General features: G+C 47.7%; 6 protein-coding genes across 6 annotated transcripts; 2 read left to right on the top strand and 4 right to left on the bottom strand.

Annotated features, from left to right (window-relative positions):
* Window positions 1-4,783: 4,783 nt before the first annotated feature.
* On the top strand, window positions 4,784-5,451 carry HOO65_070200 (putative peroxiredoxin pmp20; the record flags this gene model as incomplete). The annotated part of the gene is made up of 3 exons (XM_071005174.1): window positions 4,784-4,907; window positions 4,997-5,199; window positions 5,275-5,451. The coding sequence occupies 3 exons, from the start codon at window positions 4,784-4,786 to the stop codon at window positions 5,449-5,451; spliced, it is 504 nt and encodes a 167-aa protein (XP_070856918.1).
* Window positions 5,452-6,061: 610 nt separating this feature from the next.
* HOO65_070199 (60S ribosomal protein eL24) lies at window positions 6,062-7,162 on the bottom strand (the record flags this gene model as incomplete). The annotated part of the gene is made up of 3 exons (XM_071005091.1): window positions 6,062-6,331; window positions 6,620-6,763; window positions 7,112-7,162. The coding sequence occupies 3 exons, from the start codon at window positions 7,160-7,162 to the stop codon at window positions 6,062-6,064; spliced, it is 465 nt and encodes a 154-aa protein (XP_070856917.1).
* Window positions 7,163-9,175: 2,013 nt separating this feature from the next.
* HOO65_070198 (Nascent polypeptide-associated complex subunit beta) lies at window positions 9,176-10,211 on the bottom strand (the record flags this gene model as incomplete). Its single annotated transcript, XM_071005107.1, has 4 exons — window positions 9,176-9,426; window positions 9,609-9,781; window positions 9,985-10,024; window positions 10,160-10,211. 4 exons carry the CDS (start codon window positions 10,209-10,211, stop codon window positions 9,176-9,178), a joined length of 516 nt encoding a protein of 171 aa, XP_070856916.1.
* An 802-nt stretch (window positions 10,212-11,013) lies between these two features.
* On the bottom strand, window positions 11,014-11,539 carry HOO65_070197 (Assembly factor cbp-4; the record flags this gene model as incomplete). The annotated part of the gene is made up of 3 exons (XM_071005190.1): window positions 11,014-11,141; window positions 11,217-11,401; window positions 11,490-11,539. The coding sequence occupies 3 exons, from the start codon at window positions 11,537-11,539 to the stop codon at window positions 11,014-11,016; spliced, it is 363 nt and encodes a 120-aa protein (XP_070856915.1).
* Window positions 11,540-14,050: 2,511 nt separating this feature from the next.
* On the top strand, window positions 14,051-17,769 carry HOO65_070196 (Chitin synthase regulatory factor 3; the record flags this gene model as incomplete). Its single annotated transcript, XM_071004823.1, has 5 exons — window positions 14,051-14,384; window positions 14,451-16,820; window positions 16,918-17,053; window positions 17,381-17,673; window positions 17,726-17,769. The coding sequence occupies 5 exons, from the start codon at window positions 14,051-14,053 to the stop codon at window positions 17,767-17,769; spliced, it is 3,177 nt and encodes a 1,058-aa protein (XP_070856914.1).
* Window positions 17,770-18,367: 598 nt separating this feature from the next.
* On the bottom strand, window positions 18,368-19,322 carry HOO65_070195 (putative Synaptobrevin; the record flags this gene model as incomplete). Its single annotated transcript, XM_071005126.1, has 2 exons — window positions 18,368-18,613; window positions 19,203-19,322. The coding sequence occupies 2 exons, from the start codon at window positions 19,320-19,322 to the stop codon at window positions 18,368-18,370; spliced, it is 366 nt and encodes a 121-aa protein (XP_070856913.1).
* Window positions 19,323-19,658: the final 336 nt, after the last annotated feature.

Raw genomic sequence — 19,658 nt, 5'->3', positions numbered from 1 at the left:
GCAACCAAACAGCCAGATCAAACAGAATGGACCCTTCTTTGGAATGTAGAATTTGGGCAGCCAAGGTAAACAAAAACAAGATTGGGACAAGCAAGAAGGGAGAAAACAAACAATAAACGAACGAACGAAACAACAAACAAGAACAGAGAGGGCCGAGGGGGAAGAGAAATAAGAGCAGTAGAGGGCGGGGAGAAGAATAAATGAAGCCTCTGGCCATCACAGCCCGGGAAGAAATCACAGGGATGGCGCTGTGCTGCAAGGAGGTAGCCGCAGATTTAGAACAATGAGCCAAGTCTATTCAGGGCCTAGGCTTAGTGCTGGAGTTTTGGACTCATCGCAAAACGTGATGCAAGGCAAACGAAGTGGAGTATCTAGAGGCCTAGAGGCCTGTCTCCGTGTATGTGTAGCGTATACCTCTGTCTCATCATCTCTGATCCTGTTTCTTGCTTTCTTTTTCCCGCTCCCCTCTTGCTTTGCTGCCTCCATTGCCCCATTGCTTTGCTTCCCTTGCTCCGCCCACTTGTTTGCGTGTGTATGTGTGTCTCTCTAGACTGGATTGGATTGCAAGGGCACTATCAGCAAGCCACCAAAAAGCCATGGTGCTATTCTTTGGACAGCTTTCTCCCCGTGTGTCTTGCTGATCCAATTGAAGATGCAGGTTCTAAGCCTGATGGAAGCAGGACTACGCAACGCAATGCAGCATTTTGGCCAACCCGAAATTCCCGTATAGGCCAGATCCTCTAGCTTGTGATTCAGTGATGGCCGGCCACAGAGCCTGGGCTAGGAATGGGGAGGATATGAGACCTTTCCACAGGGGCTTGACGATGGGTGATTAGACTCTGGAGGGATAGCTGCAGCTGGAGAAACCCAGGCATCCTCCAAGACAGGCTCTAGATGATAGCAAGTGCAGAGATTAGCACCGACAGCGGCAACAAAGTCAACAAGCCTGCTTGCTTGAAGAGGAACATCCAGCGTAAGAGGTAAGAGGAAAGATACAGTGTTTCCTTTCCTCTTTGTCTTGCGCATGCGTTCATAGGCCTGCGGGTCAAACTTAGCCGTGGATAAGACAAAACCTCGAGAAATAAGCGGCTTCTGTCGATCAGTCAGGGACATTGTTGCGCTGTCGCTGTCGCTGTCTGTGCGTTCCGCAAGTCGGCATGGCATGGCTCTGCTTTGCTATTGTTTTTTTCAGCGTCATCTCAACAGACATGGAATGAGGAACTTTGCAACGGTTCTCATTGATTCTTGGTGCAAAACCCAATATCCAACTTCTGCGATCAATCATGGATTTCAGGCTATTAGGCGCGAAAATCCAGCGCTGACATCATTAGCTTGATGAGACAGAGACTTTTGTGTTTTGCTTTTCAGTGGCAGAGGTTTCGATAGATTCCGGTTGTAGCCCCGGAAATGCAAAATATGAAGAAGAGCCTGCTCATGATCCACAAAAAGAGAAAACTTGGAGTTGAACTGTGAGCCATAGCAGCAGCACACTGCCAACCCTAATTGGGAATGAAGACACCGCTAAGCAGCAGCGAAGCTGACTGCTAGCATTATCACAGGCACTTTCCCTATCCCCCTATCGCTCTAACTACTTCAAACGGCAGGTGCACGTACGCTCTCCTCGCTCTTGCACTCGCCTTTGCAAAAAAAAAGAAAAAAAGGAAAAGGAAAAAAAAAAACAGGCAGGCAGGAGTCCTAGCATAGTGGTGATCATACATGTCAGCACCTGCCAAGCTCAGGCTTGCCATGCATCTGGCATGAGCAGTTGAGGGAGCAAACAGAACTACAAACAGAGAACCCCCTAAAATTTATGCTCATTGGTCATCGCCCGCTTCTGCGGTGGTATTGCGTGCCGAAATACATGGTCGTCTCCCAAGCCGAGTAGTTGCCTACTTTCTTCTTGCTCAGCTACTCTTTCTTTTTTCCACGATTATGACCAGTCACACATGCGACGAAGAAAAAAAAGAAAAAAAAAAGGCCTGCGCTCTGTTCCCTGGAGAGATTAGGCCTCTGTTCCTCATCCCTATTTTGCTAGAAGCCAACTTTCTATGTGCAAGCAGCTGGCTGCGCACAGCCGCTAACGGCAACATTTCTCGTTGTTTGTGTGCATTTCCTTGGTATGTATCCTGATAACCCAGCGTGCATCCCATCCCGCCCTGGGTCTACTTAGCCCTGTTCTCAATGCAAGGGACTTGAAGTGCAGGGGCTTGGCTCGCTCAAACAAGACAAAACACAGCAACATAGACGAAAAAAAACTGGATTTTCTCTACCTCCCTTTTTTGAGAAGAATAAACCCCCTCACACATGCAGGAACGAAAACGCCTCAGGTAAAGCACAGAAAAAACAAGAAAAGGCAGTGAGACGAGACAACAGGATAAATGAGAGGGGTCAAGTAGTCCCTATGAAACGCTACGGTGGGAGAATCAAGCCACAGAAATATCATTGGTCATCAAGCAAGTTGAGGGACTCCTGCTTAGCTATGGAAAGACACGATGATGAACTAAGACAATGTAGCCCGAAAACTCCCATGAGGAGCCGTTCCTGCTTTTCTTGCTTACCTCCTTTTTCCTCATCGTCATCCTCGTTTCATAAATGTGTCACAGAACACTATGCTTAGCTTGTTGCCAACATCACATGTAAGTCGTAGCCTAGTAGTCGGCCTGGCAACCCTAATCTCACATTGGATATGGACCCTATCTTTGTCTAACCCTAGTGATGGCGTTCGTCTCGCTCGAATGAGGCTTGGGCATATGCAACACGCTCCCGATCATAATCACTCAAAGCGGTAGCAATGAGGACTTGAATGACAAAACTTAATGCCACCCATAGCTTCGCGGAATCTGTGATTGTGATTAGGATGCTGTATCTCCGGTCGTAACAGCGGTTAGAGGCTCGGAGAACAACGTCACATGGGCTGATTGATAACTAGAATTAGTATGGGGAATCACTGCTCGGATTTGAGCTAAGGTTATTTTTACTTGTTTTTCTTGAGTAGCGTGCCGAGAACCGACAGGTACGTGTGGTGTGTGGGTGTGGGGTCTTGATAAGGTACGAGTGTAAATTGGAATAGATATTCTACATTTATTAGCGTGTCTTATCAGATCTAGACGGCAGCTCACATGCATGTCTGTATGTACAGTATCGGATCTCATCACCCATTCTAGTCATCTCACCTAAGCTTCAGCTCCAAAAAGAGTATTTGCCAAATATTACGAACGACAAACCTCGCAGTAGTTGAGGCATTGGTAAGCCGGAAATTGGAGCACTATGTAAAATTTTAATTCAAAGCTCCTAAGCTTTAGCGCCGTGCATAAATATATGTGCCGCTGAGAGTAGAGCGGTCACGGCAACATCCCAACATGAAGCAACTTTACCTGATACGCAAAGAATGTGGGTGGTATCAACTGGCTATTTTTCTTACGCAACGCAGCACCTTGCCTGCGGTGACAAATCGGATAGCTTCCAGCGCAATTTCCATACGGTTTCAAGACCTGCAAACAAAACATTCCGTAGATCGGAACTTGGGTCACTCGGCTCTCTAAGCTCTCTAGTCTTAGCCAAAGTGCTGGGGCAATTGAAGTGGGGTGGACTGAGTTCGGACTACAATTCGGCTTTGCTCCTTGCGTCTAGCAGCGTCGTAGTGCCAGTAATTTTACCTGTATGGTAGTAGATATTTGGAATTGAGCACAATATGGCAATACAACCATGACATTGCTACTAGGAAGGAGGGAGTTATGGAATAGCAGAACCTCAGGCACCATTTTCTTTTTACTCTCAGGGAACCACGCCCTAGACTTCAGGCTTGGGAGGGCTCGGAATCTTTGGTAGAGCTTTCTAGGGTGAATAGACTGATTGCGTCGTCTTGCGCTTTGTTTTTCAATGTTCGCTCTGGTCTCTAATTTATGCAAGGCCGATTAATGGAGCCTCCATTGACACATGAACAAGGTGGCTTTTCCAATTTGTGGTCAGACGCGCGCGAGGCAAGCAGCAGGCTAGTAAGTGCTAATGCTTAAGATGTGTGTGATGTGCAGTCTAGTCCACAGGAATCTTTTTTCTCGGCTCTACTTCCGACAAGAGATTCCTGAATGTGGGTATTTGCTGGCTGTGCCTTGGTTGACTTGACAAATTACCTAATCCGTTTTCTTGTTTCTAGAGCCAGGCTATGGTGAAGACGAGGGGGTTCCCCTCATTTGAACTGGACTATTTATGCATCCTATCCTTATCTTTGTTATCGAAGCTACCTGTCAGGAATAACGGTGAGGCGTAGCGTAGCGTAGTAGCAAAAGAAAGCATGGCAGTAAAAGAAAGCTGTCCCCTTTTGCGATAATACCAAATGCCTCTTGGCTCTTGTCCCCATGAGTCTAGAAAGTGTCTAGCCATTCTCTCGGCGAAGTTTGCAATTACGTCCGAGGCTGTTGCTGATTGTGGAGGATCCATCCCATATTGCATATTTCCGGTAGCTTCCTTCAGATGATCAAGAGGGGGACAGACAAAAACAGCCCAGGAGAGCCAGGAGGGTTCCGGGCGTGCCTTCCCATGCTGTATAAAGGTACATGTGTACTTCCTGGTATGTGATCCAAGAACCCCACTTATCTATCAGTAGCTCAGATCAACAGATACAAAGCTCCGCGTCCCTCCAGCATCAACTCCTTTTTCCTGGTTCCTCTCTTCTCCTTCTTTCTGTTCTTCTTTTCCTACTCGCGTCTTTATTCTGCACTTCTCAGCTATACCTTCCGTTTTTCTTCAACTCAACCACCCATCCCCTTCTTTACATCAATTCACAATGTCTGAGCTTCAGGTTGGCCAGGACTTCCCCGAAGGCGTTGTCTTCGGCTGGATTCCTCCTGCTGAGGAGTCCTCCTCCATCCGTGTCTGCGGCTTCCCCATCAAGTACGATCTGTCAAAGGGTAAGTATCACCTCTTTCAAGCCATGGACTAGGCATTGTCATGGCATTGTCTCTGCAGCTCTTGGTACTAACGTTTCTGCCTTCCATAGACTGCAAGGACAAGAAGATTGTCATCGTTGCCATTCCCGGTGCCTTTACTCCTACCTGCTCCGCTAACCACCTCCCCTCTTACATCGAAAAGATCAAGGAGATCAAGGCCAAGGGTGTCGATAAGGTCATCTTCATCGCCTACAACGACGAGTTTGTGATGTCTGGCTGGGGCAAGGCCAACGGTATCACTGACGACTCTATCGTATGTTCACCACTCCCCCCCTCCCTGCATGCTCCCCGCTCGGACCCCCCATGCTAACTCATGACCTCGACATAGCTTTTCATGTCCGACCTGGACGCCAAGTGGAGCCAAACCATTGGCTGGGCTTCTCCTCCCCGTACCGGCCGTTTTGCCGTCATCATTGACAATGGAAAGGTTGCCTACGCTGCCCAGGACCTTGGCAAGACCTCAATTGCCAACTCCGGCGCCGATGGTGTTCTGGCCCAGCTGTAAGCTAGCTATTGATCTTACTAGAAGCCCAGAAAAATCAAGATATAGCATAGCAACAGTGATATGAATTAATGATGAAATACCTTGGGGATGTGTTTACCCCGTTGCGACTGATCATAAGAACCACAGTGCACAATTAAGCCTGGATTTTAACGTAGGGTTTCTTTGAGTGTGTTGTGACCTACAAAGTCACCAATAAATAACTCAGAGGTAGCTTGACGATATAATGGTAGAATTCGAGGAAACAAAAACCCCTCGGTGCTTAAAAAGCTCCGAGATTATGAGAATGGCCATGGCCCTAAACAAACATAAAAACATACAAGCATGTATCAAAAAGGGGAAGTCAGACATGAACCAAAACAGTAGTGAGAATAAATCTCGTAAGCAGGGTGCAAAGGCTATCAGTTGACATCTAGACTGGGTCTAGTTACCATGCCTTCCTCCAACTAAGACTCTCTTCTCTCTCCATGAACCATATGTTGCAGTAGTTATAAGTGAATGCTTAGGTAAGACGGGAATATAAAGAGAAAAAGACGTGAGAACTTCTTAGTTCATTCTAATTTTTTTTTCATTCAATTCCAAGTGCGCTGTGTGTTGGTCCCCCAGAATTAACTTAGTAACGAGCCTTGGCGGCGCCCTTGGCGGGAGCGCCCTTGGCACCCTGCTTGCTCTGAATGCGGCCAGCGGAGTTCTTGGCCTTCTCAGCCTTCTTGGCGGCAGAGGCGGCGTTCTTCTTGTCCTTGGACTCCTTAATGGCAGCAGCACGAGCGGCCTGGCGGGCCTCGGGGCGCATGGAGCGGCGCTCCTTGATCACATCAAGGGAAGCACCAACGATAGCACGCTGGGCCTTGACAGTGCGGCGCGAGCGCTTCTTGGCGACCTCCTGTAGAATTGGTCAGTATTGACGTCGGGTAAATTGGCTGTACGCCCACTTTCGGCTGCTTTCGCTGCGATGGAGATACAAATCCGACATGTGATCATTGTGCATGGAAACTTCGTGTTGCAACTTATATTGGCGATGAGGTGCATTCGATTATTGAGTCGAAGACTAGGCAAGGCCGAGGTACCAAAAGATCGATGATCGAATTCATTATGAAAAGCATGCCGGAGATATTCTGTCGCAGCGAGAGGTGCAGCAAATCAATATGGAGGGAGAGCATGGTTAACGTACCTCAGAGATACCCTTGCGGTGATGTCTCCGGTACAGGACAGTCCACGAGATGCGGCGGGGGTTCTTGCGCTGCAGGAACAGAGACTCGGACTTGCTGTTCTGGAAACGGAAGATCTTGGAGTCACCACGGACGTAGAGCTTACCCTACACATAAAGTCTTATTAGTTATATGGCCATACTGAACAGGCCAGTTATTCATCAAGATGTCTCGGTATCCTCAGCTTGTCTCCGTCTTGCTAAGCCATGGGGCTAAACCCAAAAAGCCGCAGGGTCAACATTTATCTTCAGATGGACAGCCCTTTGGTGTGAAATTGAGAAAATAGCCCCACGGTTTCATAGCAATATAGCCCCCTTCAACCAAGGTTCAAATGCAGTATTCATAAGACGGTCCGCGAGATATTCCGGTGTAAACGGTTGAAGAGGGTGGCGACAAGACTGAGGTAGACGATGATTCTTGGTAACTCGTAACTGAAGGAAGGAATATGAGCGAACCTTGCCGGGGTAAATTCTCTGGCCGGAGAAAGCGTCGTCGTAGGTCCGCATTTTGGCGATGTTTTGATATGAACCCGGAATCTATTCAATAGGTTTGGCGATAGTATCAAAGGAGGAGGACTGGGAATGTGATGTAGTGATTCAATAGCCCATTTCCCACAAGTGGTTCTTGCATGAATTCTGTGCGTAGGATTACTCAGCAGCCATGAAAATTTTAGGGCCTGCAGGATCCAACTCCCACATTTCTTGCGTCTTAAAACAAGTAGTCACGTGATTTTGATCATGGCCCAGCAAGGACCCACAGATATTTCACTTTACTGGCCAAGGGCCAGAAGATGTCTTGTGTGACCCAAAAGTGTAGTTAACTACGGCTCTTCCTAGCGGATAGGTCATTTAAGTTGTTTAACGACGCCTTTAGCTGAATCTATTATCCCCATGGTTGCAACTTGGTACTCATGGTCACATTTGCTAATCAAAACTGGCGCTTAAAATGGAAGCTTCACTTGGTGACAGGATTGCTGAGTGTGTGTTAAACCAATTCCAAAAATTACCAACATCCCGCAAGCCCATTCTCAAGTCTAACGGAATTCACGAATGGGTGCCATGCAGTGGCGTTGTTGCTGAGATTCGTGGGGAATTTAAATGCATTTGCCTAGGGTTTGGCTTTACTATTTATCTAATATCTTAATACGAGAGCCTTGGCTGACGGCTTCGTAGAACGGGCATGAAATGCCTCCCAGCTTCCAAGCTGCCAAAAGCTAGTGGAAATGCACTTCATGACTGGCATGCCGAAATAGTCACTATAAGAGCACTCAACTTGCACCTCCTCTCGGAATGCCAACGGCTGCAGCAGGGGGTAGCTGAATCTGAGGTCATTGAACGCTCCAATAATGAAACCTACCCCTTCCAAATCAAGTCCGGTGTGACCTTTCACATGTATTGTTCGGAAGCTCCGTGTTGGTAGCCCTCCTCCTGATCATTAATCCAGTTACTAACTTTGTCAATCAGGCGGAGACGCAAGTATGGAACTGGTTATGGCGGCTCAAGACGATTCTACGCCATGGAATGAGCATTCAAGTTCTACAGACTTGTCCAACTCAACAAACCTTTCTGGTCGAAGAGGGTTCGCAAATTTGGGGGTTGTGAGAAGAAAGCCAGCCCGCAGTGATGCTCCAATCTCGCTATCAAAGTCCTGTTCTGATAAGATTGCTCTTCGACAATGTACTTCTTTTCTGTCGTGGGCTACGTCTCTTTTCATATTGCCTGAAAGAGCGTATTTCAAAAGCCTTGTCCTACCGCAAGCACAGTTCTCTGAATCCGGGTTGAATAGGTGCTTCTCACCTACAGGCCGGCTGTCTCCTCTGCGTGATGTAAACTGGCCGGAAGGCTACGCGTTTCATGAGCTACAATTTCACGCAACGTCGCTCGAGTTCCCTTACTCTCGCAGGACGCTAGAAGCAAAATCATACAAGATCTCGCCATGCAACTTAAGCGTAGCCTGGACTGTATCGGGCTTCGAGGAGCGAACACTAGGAGGTTTTGTACTTGGCAAAAAGCCCTTTGATATCAAAGCAGCTTCAGCTCTTTCACGACGAAGAATTTGGGAAAGGGCAATAAATCTGCTTAATGCAGCAACCCCCAACCATCAGGATATAGGTGCATTGCTTTCAGCCAAGACATATCTCGAGGCCAAATCTAATGAGTTATTGAGCTCAAGAAAGGCTGTCCAAACGCTAGTCAAAGATCATTGTCTACGAGGATGGATTCGCAATGAAGGAGATGACAAGTTCAGTTCCCAATAAGTCGGGAACGAAAAATTCAAAATCCAAACTAAAGGAAAGAATCGCTTGTACCCGTCCTTTTACCTTTCTAATTCACACATACTATACAACTGTAAACAGTACTGTATGTAGATATTCAAAGATGCTGTAATAATGTACACGGTTTTTTTCGCTTATGCTTTTTTGTATACAGACAAACAGGCAAAGACGGCAAGGAACAGGGGACAGAATTTTGAGTATGCCTTTTATATTTTTTTCATGTTTATCCAGTCAACTGGACGGCTTACTCGACCTTAGACTCGAAGTTTTCACCCTCGACCAGCTCAGGGATCTTATCGTCCTCCTCATCCTCACCCTCGGCCTCACCCTCACCCTTGGCACGCTGCATCTGCTGGTAGCTCTCGGCGAGCTTGCGCAGAGAAGCCAGGGAATCGGGGCCTAGCTGGTTCAGGATACCGGGAACCAGGTCAGTGAGCTCCTTCTCCTGGCCGGCACCGTAGATGGCGAAGGTGTTGGAGGGGACAGCGGCGTGAACTAAAATGAATTATTTGTCAGTACCAAAGCCCCAAGTAGAAATAAGAGCATATAGACAGAAGACCCAAGAGCTTAATTTTCTACCAGTAGAAATAGCAAGGGTCGAAAATTATGAAGCGGGGCAAGACGCTTCGTTTGCCTCGTCAAGGCTAACAGCCTAATGAAAATAGGATATCACATACCGCGGGCCTGGTTGAAGTGAATGACGTTGCCATCAGACTTGAACATGTTAACCTCCTCAATGTTGGCGATGGGCTGAGTGTTAAGCTTCTTCAGGGTGGCCTGGAGCTTGTGGTCATCAGCGCTGGAGCGCTGAGGAGTACGCTTCGCCTTTCTCCGGGGAGTTCCCTTGCCACTACACAAGAACAATTAATGTCAGAACAGATCCAAAAATAAAAGTCCCGACACAATAACCCAGTGGCATATTGAGTCGGAATTGGGGTATTTCAAAATAATGCCACTAAACAAAATGTTTGGTAACGGCCACTCCATTGATGGTTCACACAGTTGAATGCGAGAGGGGAGAAAAGGTTCAAAACGAGGTCGTCGTCAGTCGACTAAGGCAAGGTGAAGGGCGTTGCAGGACGAGTAACATACCCTACAGGAAGCGATAGTTAATACAAAGGCATATACATATACATATTGCAACAGCTTTAATGGATAGCAAAAGTGTCATGAAAACGACATCTCCATGGTTCTGGAGAACGACGATAGAGGGGGAGTAGAGACTTACCCAGACGGGCGGTGGCACCGAGCTTCTTGAGACGCTCCTGAACGTCGGCCATGATGGGCAGTATGTGATATTGCGAGGGAAAGGGAGGAAAAGAAAAAGGCTACAAGTTCCAAGAGGAAGAAAATCGACGTCAGTATACACAGGACCGAAGAAATCAGAAACCGCAAAGTGAAAAGAAATGGAGCACACCAGCACGAAAAAGAGACGCACCAAAAAAGATGGATAAACGAGGGGTATAGAGTAAGCAAGGGGAAGGAAAGGCTGGATGGGAAGAAAAAACTTACCAAGGCTGCTTCTGGCGAGAGACGGGGCGAGAGTTAAGCGGAGAAAGAATCAAACTAGTCGTATAGCAGCAACGGGCTTCGACTCAGAGCTCAAACGACGATGGAGCAAAATTGGCGGGGTGACTTTCTAAGCAAACCTTGGTTCCCTCTAGGTTAAACATTTGTGCGCAACAAGCAAAACTTTTGGTAGGCCAAAGTGCTATTCGGGCTGTAAATGGCCATAAGTCTACATACAGTCCTATCAATTGTCACGTGTTTATTTTACCGACAATAATCCGTTAAACCACCATGATAACCCTCAAGGCTACAGACCCTTAAACAGTGCAACACTTGGTAATAAGTGAGTAGTATGACAAGTAGCAATGTGAATCATCATCACTATTATACATCCATAGATAGGTACTCGTATTTGATTAATACCCCAAGAGAGAAACAGAAAAACCCTAAACTCCGGAGCGTGGCAGATTAGTCCAGCGCCCATATCTCCCAAAAAAGTGCTACTTAATCATACAATGTGGCTGTATAAATCCCGAACCACTCCCGCGTGTACAGCTAACTTGACCTGACCTACTACTTTGAAAGACCTGATTCTTTCCGCATTGCATCCTTTTGGGCCTGGGCTCGGGCCTCAGCTTCCTTTGCGTTCTTTAGGATGTTTGCCTTCCGAATCTTCTCTTCCTCGTCCATGACAGCCCAGACTATACAGTACGTTAGCACTTAATCACTGCATTTGGTATCTAGCACGATGTAGCTACGGTTGTAGGAGCTCATACTGGGCTTATCTGATTTTGAATACGCCTTGAGACGCATCACGAAGTCGTCAAACTCTTGTTCCCGAGTGTGGCGTTCGGCCAAACTTCGTTTTTGGAGGTCGGGGTTGTAGCGTTTGAAAATTTCTTCTTCGCTGGGAGTCAAGTACATTGTAAGCATCGGACCTCCAATGCTGATAGTAGCGCCGCTATTGCAAAACTCTAGTCAGTATTGTGCCTGTGTAATTGTACATGTCTAGAGCAACGAGGCCTAGGCGGCTGAGTAGAATTTCTTACGCAGTCAGGACCTTGCCCCAAAGCATCCAGTTGACCGATTTCTTGGCCATGTTTGAGATATATCAGGCTTCTCGGAATGAATTGGGCGCAAAAAAAGACAAAGTGTCAGTGTTAATAACCCTTGAAAAGTAAGGAATCTGATCTTGTGAAGTTTATTGCCAAAGCGATCTAAAGTTTGCTTGACGTCTTTCCAATCCAGCAAACATGATTTGCGACGCTAGAAATAGAAGGCGGTGAGTATTCTGCCAGCTGCATACCCCAAAAACCTTTGTGAAACACCAGTTGAGTTTTGATTGGCCATTCACGTTTATTGTTGAGCATAAGAGGCACTTGCTGCTTGAGAACGCGTGAAATCATTAGCTATGAGAAGCGCAATTTCTAGAGAGCCCGACTAAGCAGCTAGTAACACATCCACATCCGAATAAAGGGACAGGCTGGCCCTTGCTGTGAACTAATGAGGAAACTGAAAACCAAATACTAGCTTGAAGATAAATAAGACGGTGTGGTATACAAGGGAAAATGCAGGTGGTGCGTTATGTATCATGAATTCACCATAAGATGGGACGAAACGTCGACGTCTAGCAAGTACTATAGGTAGGATATGTAGAATTGATTTTTTTTTGGTAACGCTATTTAACTCGTACGGATGTATGTACACATGGATATACCTTAGAGTTAAACACCGAGATGCGGACCAAGAATTCAATTGGACGACTTTGTGTCGCTCAGAGCTAAGCCAATAAGATCTAAGAAAGGACCACACACAAGCAATAAGATCAAAGCGCTTGGCTGCCTAAAAATGCGCAGAACATGATGTGAAACAAAGTGACAATGTTAGTGAAATGGGCCCCTGGCGGCATTTTGGCTTCATGTTGGTACAATTAATGTAAGGTCAGAACTTTGTTGGGAGGGAGCCCGGCTTCACTAGATGTAACAAGGGGGTGGGTAGGTGGTTATTGGGTGGCAGTCGTAGTGCTGTAAGGTTACGAGACAACTAAAAATCTTGGTTATGATGATAATGAGAGCCTTGCTAGGGCATATAGCTGGCCAAAGAGCCGGCAGGTTGGCGGCAATTTCATTGCGTAAGATGGGCATATTACGTACAGTGAATTGTCACCTATAGCTGCTTTACCTGTCTTGCACTTATCGACTGGGTAAAAACAGGAAAGAAAGATTGGAGCTGGCAAGGGAAATTGTACCCTGGAACTTTCCGTTCTGGATACCGAAGCAAGAAGCTAGGAGACAAAATGCAAAAAGTAATTTTCCATTACCGTTACTCTTTTGATGGCTATTTCCCGTATGGAATTCCTTCCTTTGCTTCCTTCTTCTACTAAAGAACTTCTCCCCCAGATAATCAATCCATCTATTCGTCATTTTTTGCTCCTGCTCCATTTTCCCAAGCCAAGCAACAAGTTGCAACTACTCTGTCTGTCTTTTGAGTCTAGGGCTGCTCTGTGGTTGTCTCCCCTAAGGAGCCCTGCGTGTCCCTTCTTTTTGCGCCTTTGAGAAACAGCAACAGCTTCATTTGCGTTGGAGCCTGTTTTTGTTTGATCTATGCAGATTACGACACTTCTTTCCTCTATTGCTTCCATCTCCTGCCTTACTTTGCTTTGTATCAAGTGGGACCTTTGTTCCGAACTTTTCCCCGCTAGCTTCTGCTTCTAGCTTTCTCTTCTTTCTTGTTCCTAATTTTCCTGACTCTTTTCTGCTTTCCTTTGTCTTTCGTTTCTTTTTTATTGCTGATCACAAGCCGGGCTTTAGCGTTTATTCTTTTATTTTATTTAGTCCCCCGTGGCACTTGCCCATCAGAGGCTTTTTCTTTTTTCTTTTCTCCCTCTCTCTTTTGTCGTCAACCCTTTTTGGTCTTGTTCATATGCCGCTTTGAACCGATTTTGTTGGACCAAATCTCGTGCCATTTATCCGATCACATACTATCTGCTAAGCTCTCGACATCTCTTCTTTTTTGCTATCGTACCTCAAATCTTCTCGAGTTATCCTATTCGTCTTGGCGAAATAGAGCCAGCGTCATCCCACTCAAGGCGACGATACCTTCTTTAGCGTCCCACCGCCAAGTCAATCCGGATTTTGGCGTGAATTTGTTTTATTTTTATTCCTTGCCAGCAACTCAAACTGTGCCGCATTGTGATTCTCTTTTTCAGTCATCGTCCTTGGGATACCTCGATTGTCGCTCTGTTATCTTTTTTAATCTTGTCATCGTCTCCAAAAAAACTCCGCACGTACCATCTGCCTGTTTAGGGAAAAGGAGCTTCCCTCGAAAGGTCGTCTGTACCTAGCAACGCACCAATCCCTTCCCCATAAGAACCACAGTTGTCCGGCACGACAGACAGCGATACTCTCTTCCTCTATCAGCTTCTCCCTTTTGACTGAGCGGCCGAGATCGAATTATTGATTGGCCAGTTTTCGCGCCCTAGATAGATATTATAGGCCCAGTAATTACTTGTCCTGCAATATCTTCAAAAAAACAAGAGAAAAAACACTACCGTCTAGTCGTTATCTCACACACAAAGTCTTGGATCCTTGTTCGGGCTCGCGAGGCTCACATGGCATACAACGGTGGTTATCCTGGTGCTCCGGGCCCTACCCCTGGCCCCCCGGATATTGTCCCTACGGGCATAATGCGAGCAAACACCATGCAACAGGGAATGCCCCCTCAAGCACAATACTATAACAATAATCCGAATGCTGGCAGTTATGGCCAGGGCTCATACCCCCAACAAGGTGGCCGTGGTGGTCCTCCTGGGCCTGGAGGAATGATGCAACGTCCTAGTCCCCCTAATGCTCAATACGGGGCCGGAAGGGGTAGTCCCGGTGGCTACGGCGGTCCAGACGATGCCCCACGGCCACTTCAAAGATCCGCTACCGCAGGTCCCTACAGTAAGTTGGTTCATATTTCTCCAGGATGATAAGACCAGATACTAAAACCTGTTTGATTTCGCTTAGTTCAAGATTCTAGTAATAGCCCGCCTCTCAATGGTGGCTTTGGTGGTGCCTTTCCGACTCTTCCTGGCCAATCTCGACGAACCGATATGGACACTGAAACTCAAATTCTCGCTCAAATGACCAACATGGCTTTAGGTGACAATAACAGTCGCCAAAAGAAGGCTGGCGGCTTCGGCCGTGGTCCTCACCAATCTGGAGGTGGACGGGACAGCTCTGGATTCATGGACGATGGTATCGATATTAATGATGGTCTAGGCCTTTCAAGCGAGCTTGGGAAGGGGCCATATGACTTCAACGGGCCTACAAGGACTATGACAATGCCTATAAATGATGGAATCCAACAACAAAGGCTACCACCTCAACGGGGCATGCCCCCTCCCCAGCAACGAATGAACGGCATGGGAAGGGGTGATGGCGGTGTTGGCCGGATGGGCTCTATGGGAGGAGGGCCCATGAACGGTCCTATGAATGGTCCTATGAATGGCCCTATGAACGGTCCTATGAATGGTCCTATGAATGGTCCTATGAATGGTCCTATGAATGGTTCTATGAATGGTCCTATGGGCCACATGGGGCCTCCAAGGCCTTCTACAGCACAAGGCCATAGACCGCCTCCACAACGAATGTATCCTGGGCAAGGGCCGCCTCAGGGCCTACCAAACGGGGGCTATGAACACCAGAGCGCAGGCTATGGCCAATTTGATGATGCTATTGATAGCTATTATGGCTCTGTCCGTATGAGCAACCCAGAATTCGGCACTCAGATGAATAATATGGGACATAATGACGGAAGAAGCATGACCATGGGTGGGATGGGCCCGGGTCCAATACAAGGCAGACCGGCTCCTGGAGGCCATATGAACAGACCACCACAAGGGCCTTATGGAAGCGGCCCGCCTCTCAATGGATACGGAAACGGCCCCACTCCCCTAATGCAAGCTCCGCAGAATCTCAACCGTACAAAGTCTCAGCCAAACCTACGAAATCCTGCTGAAATGCCTGGTGAAGTACCGCCAATGCCTCAAAACTTTCAAAGCTTCACACACTCCCCTGGCCCACCCCCTCCTGGTCCTTCAGGGCAGTCTCAAAATGGCCCTAGTGGCTATCCTGCAAACACCATGCCGAACCGACAGTCGGGAGGTGCGGTGCAGAACTCCCATCCTGTCCCCATGCGCCCTGGTCTTATGAATGGGTCCATGGTCAATGTGGATAGCAAACCGGTCCCGGTAAGGAATTATGGCGGCGGCCCGATACCTGGAGTTGTACAACCAGCTCCTCAAACCAATCTCCAACAGCACATGCAAAAGCAGTTAACCCCTGCTCCTCCTTCCACTTCGGGAGTTCCTGTAAAAGAGCCTGTTGTTCCTGTAACGGCTGAGGAACTTGAGAGACTACGAGCAACGGTAAAGGCGGACCCAAATGACCAAGCAACCGCCCTCAAGTTTGCGAGGCGTCTTGTAGAAGCATCTGACGTGCTAGTTGCTCCAATTCCTGACATCAAAGCCAAAGCGCGAACACGCGACCGCTTTCTCACAGATGCACACAAGGTACTTAAAAAGCTGGCTAATAGTGGTCAAAACGCGGAAGCCATGTTCTTCCTAGCAGACTGCCATGGCCGCGGGCTTTGGGGCGGTGAACCAGATAACAAAGAAGCCTTTACTCTATATCAGTCTGCTGCTAAGCTTGGGCACGGTGCAGCTGCATATCGTACTGCTGTGTGCTGCGAAATTGGTCATGAAGATGGTGGAGGTACCCGCAAAGACCCTCTCAAAGCTATTCAATGGTATAAGAGAGCTGCCACTCTTGGTGATACTCCTGCCATGTACAAGGTTGGTATGATCATGCTCAAAGGTCTACTAGGCCAAACCAAAGACCCACGAGAGGCTGTCAATTGGCTCAAGCGTGCGGCTGAGCGTGCGGATGCCGAAAACCCCCATGCTCTTCATGAACTAGGCTTGCTTTACGAGAATCCGGGGCCTAATGACTCTATTATTCGTGATGAGGCATATGCTGCTACCCTTTTCAAACAAGCAGCCAACCTGGGCTACAAATTTTCGCAGTTCCGCTTAGGCTGTGCGTATGAGTATGGCTTTTTAAATTGCCCTATTGATCCGCGCCAAAGTATCATGTGGTATTCCAAAGCTGCACAACAGGAAGAACACCAGTCTGAGTTAGCCCTTAGTGGTTGGTATTTAACTGGCTCTGATGGTGTTCTTGGCCAGAGCGACACTGAAGCATATCTATGGGCACGCAAGGCAGCAATGGCAGGTCTTGCGAAAGCAGAATATGCCATGGGTTATTTTACTGAAGTTGGCATTGGTGTCCCAGCCAACATGGAAGATGCCAAGCGATGGTACTGGCGTGCAGCAGGTAAACTTTCTCACGTGCTGTTTAGAGTGTTTCTGAGTCGTACTTTTTTTCTCATGAGTTATATGATTTGCTAACGACTGTCTATTTCCGCTATCAGCCCAGGACTTCCCGAAGGCCCGCGAACGCCTTGAAGACCTTAAGCGCGCTGGCAAATCAGGTCCCCGCCAGCGCGAGCGTATTTCTCGGTCAAATATGGGCAACCAGCAAGCAACCGAAGGCGAGTGTAGTCTCATGTAGAACGTGAACAACAGCACCACTTCGCTTAAACAAACGCTATCCAAAACTTTTTCGCTCTCCATCGCGCGTAGTCGTCTAAAGCTTGCCCCTTCTTCATCTTCACTTCGCAGCATTTCTTTCGCTACTATCGCAAGCACAACTAGTTCTGAAGAGACCTCACCATTGAGTTCACCCTTTCACTGCTCTCTTAGTTCAAGCAAGAAAAGCCCTCGCAGCAGTCCCGGTAGCAAATTGATCAAAAGCATAGGCAGCAGCCTGGGTGGCAGTATCAGCATAGGGAACCTTTCATCAACAATCTCACAGCGAAGATCTAGTTTAGGTAGGCTCAACATTCTCAACCGAGTTGGATCCAAGGGCCCTGGTGACCGCCACAATCTGCGCATGGAGATTGTCCGCAAACGCGAGATGACACAAGGTATGGAGCTAGAGCTCGATCTAGAGCGCAAGCTAGCCGCTGAAAGCGCAGCACAGCAGCATCAGCATCAGCAAGAGGAAGACTGGGAGCAACACGGCCGTGCTCTGGCTGATATAGATGCATTTGCACCTGTGGTTGAATTGGCAGATGATGAAGGTGACGATGATACGGTTCTATCTTTTATTGAACTAGGGGACGGCGGTATGGAGGGGGGCATGATTGCAGATAAAGCAGCACAACGAGACGAAATTAGCCGGTGTCTATGGAGGCGAGGGACGCTGTGTAGGGGATCTCTGACACCATCATTGTTGCGCAAACAGGGGATAGATGACACCCAAGTATGAAGTCAATCCGGCCGTTGATAAGGAAGGGAACGTGAAGAACTAGATGCTATGTATAGATACCACAAAGGACAATAAATAAAGGCTACATGACGGTTTTATTGAGTGCTACGTTTCTCTATATTCTATAAGAACGGGGGAATCCCCATCTCTATGCACCTCACGAGATATTATCTACAGAAACAAAGGCACGCTAGGAGGAGAAGAATGAATTCACATTTACAGACATTGCAAGCAGAACTAGTTCAATAAAATACTTGAAACAGAAAAGCAAGACAAAAGGGGAAGAAAGTAAAAAAAAAGGTCGTTGGCAAGAGTCGTCAGAACAGTGCAGGAAAGAGGTTAAGGGGTCATTTGGTGTCGTAGGTCGTTGATTTGGGACAAAAGCGAATGAACGATAAAAAAGGGGAAAACGGGCGAAAAAAAAAAAAGCAAAACGAGGGAGGGAGGGAGGGAGGTATCTGAGTCGAGGTAGGAGATAACGGGAAAGGAAGCAATAACACAGAGGAGCAGCAGTAGCAGTATCAGTAGTAGCAAGTTTATCTTGCCCTGCTTTACTTGGAGACGACAACAGACACAACAATAATGGCAATCAGAATCGCGATTCCGACACCAATCCATATGCGCATCTTCATGTTCTTCCACCACATCTGCTTGCGAACTCTGTTGGCACCACGACGGAAGCTGTGTGTGGAGTGTGCCAGATTGTCGGTCTTATCCTGCAAGGAGTCCATGCGCTCACCACGCTGGGTGGCCAGGTGAATGTTCTGCTTCATGACATTGACGGTGTCGTCGATTTGCTAGCAAAAGACATGTATGTTAGCAGGCATCCAAATAGGAGCATTTGCGGGGCAAGGCAAGGTCGGGTTTGAGTTGAGCAGAGGACAGAAGGACAGGGAAAAAGTAGAGGGGCTACAGCAACGAGCAAAAGCTGAGACAAAAGGAGCACAACTCAATACAAACAGAGAGAGACAAACAGAGACGCTGGTCGAGTCAAGTTGGTGACAAGTATTGCGGAACGAGCGGAATATAAGCTACACCAACCAATCTGTTGCCCCGCACATATAAATGAGCGCGAGCAAGCATGAGCCAAGAAATGGTTACAAGAGCAGAAGCAACTAGTAATACCGACGCAAATTCGCTCGACTTGGCTTGTTTATTACCTGGCCGCAAGAATTACCGTTGACGTTACCAGACGATGGTCTTGGTTGCTGTTCATCGCCAGCAGTCGGCATTTGCCCCGTTTGTTCCAGGACATTAATCAACCAAATGAGGCGTTTTTATTGTCTGTCTCTCTTCGCATCATCGGTTGGGGGAGGGGACAAACAAAATGGGGTGATCGAGAAGGCTCCGTGTTCTTTGTATCAAGGGGAGGACTGTAGGACTTACGGCTTGAAGGGCTTGCGTGCGAGGGTCGCCGTTGTTGGCATTCTGAGTGTTGGACCCCGCGGCCGCCTTTCCACCACTGGGAATGTAAGGGTCGTAGGGCGCATCCTGATGCTCAGGCATGATGGGCGGGTTTGGGCTGTGAAGAGATGGAGGGATGGTTTTGTTGTTTGGAGATAGTGTGGCTAGCTCCCGAAGACTGAGGCTCAGGCTGTGAGGAGCGGAGAAGAGGAGAGAAGAGAAGCCGTTTGGTGGTTAGACGCAAAGTTTGGTTTTAGCTTTGTCCTCGAAAGAAAGAAAAAGCACAAGGTTAAAGAAGTTAGGGCCTAGGAATAGCTCTAGAGCATAGGCGAGTGCAAGTCGTCGGCTAAGAGAAACAAAACAAAGGCGGGCGATAAATGATGTGTGTAGGGCTTTTAATCGAACGTTGAGGGCGTCTTTGGGATGACCGGGGGACTC

The sequence above is a fragment of the Ceratocystis lukuohia genome, assembly GCF_044167205.1.
Source record: "Ceratocystis lukuohia strain C4212 chromosome Unknown Supercontig7_pilon, whole genome shotgun sequence".
Lineage (NCBI taxonomy): Eukaryota > Fungi > Ascomycota > Sordariomycetes > Microascales > Ceratocystidaceae > Ceratocystis > Ceratocystis lukuohia.
Note: the sequence above shows the minus strand (reverse complement) of the source record. Positions and strands in the feature narration are given on the sequence as shown.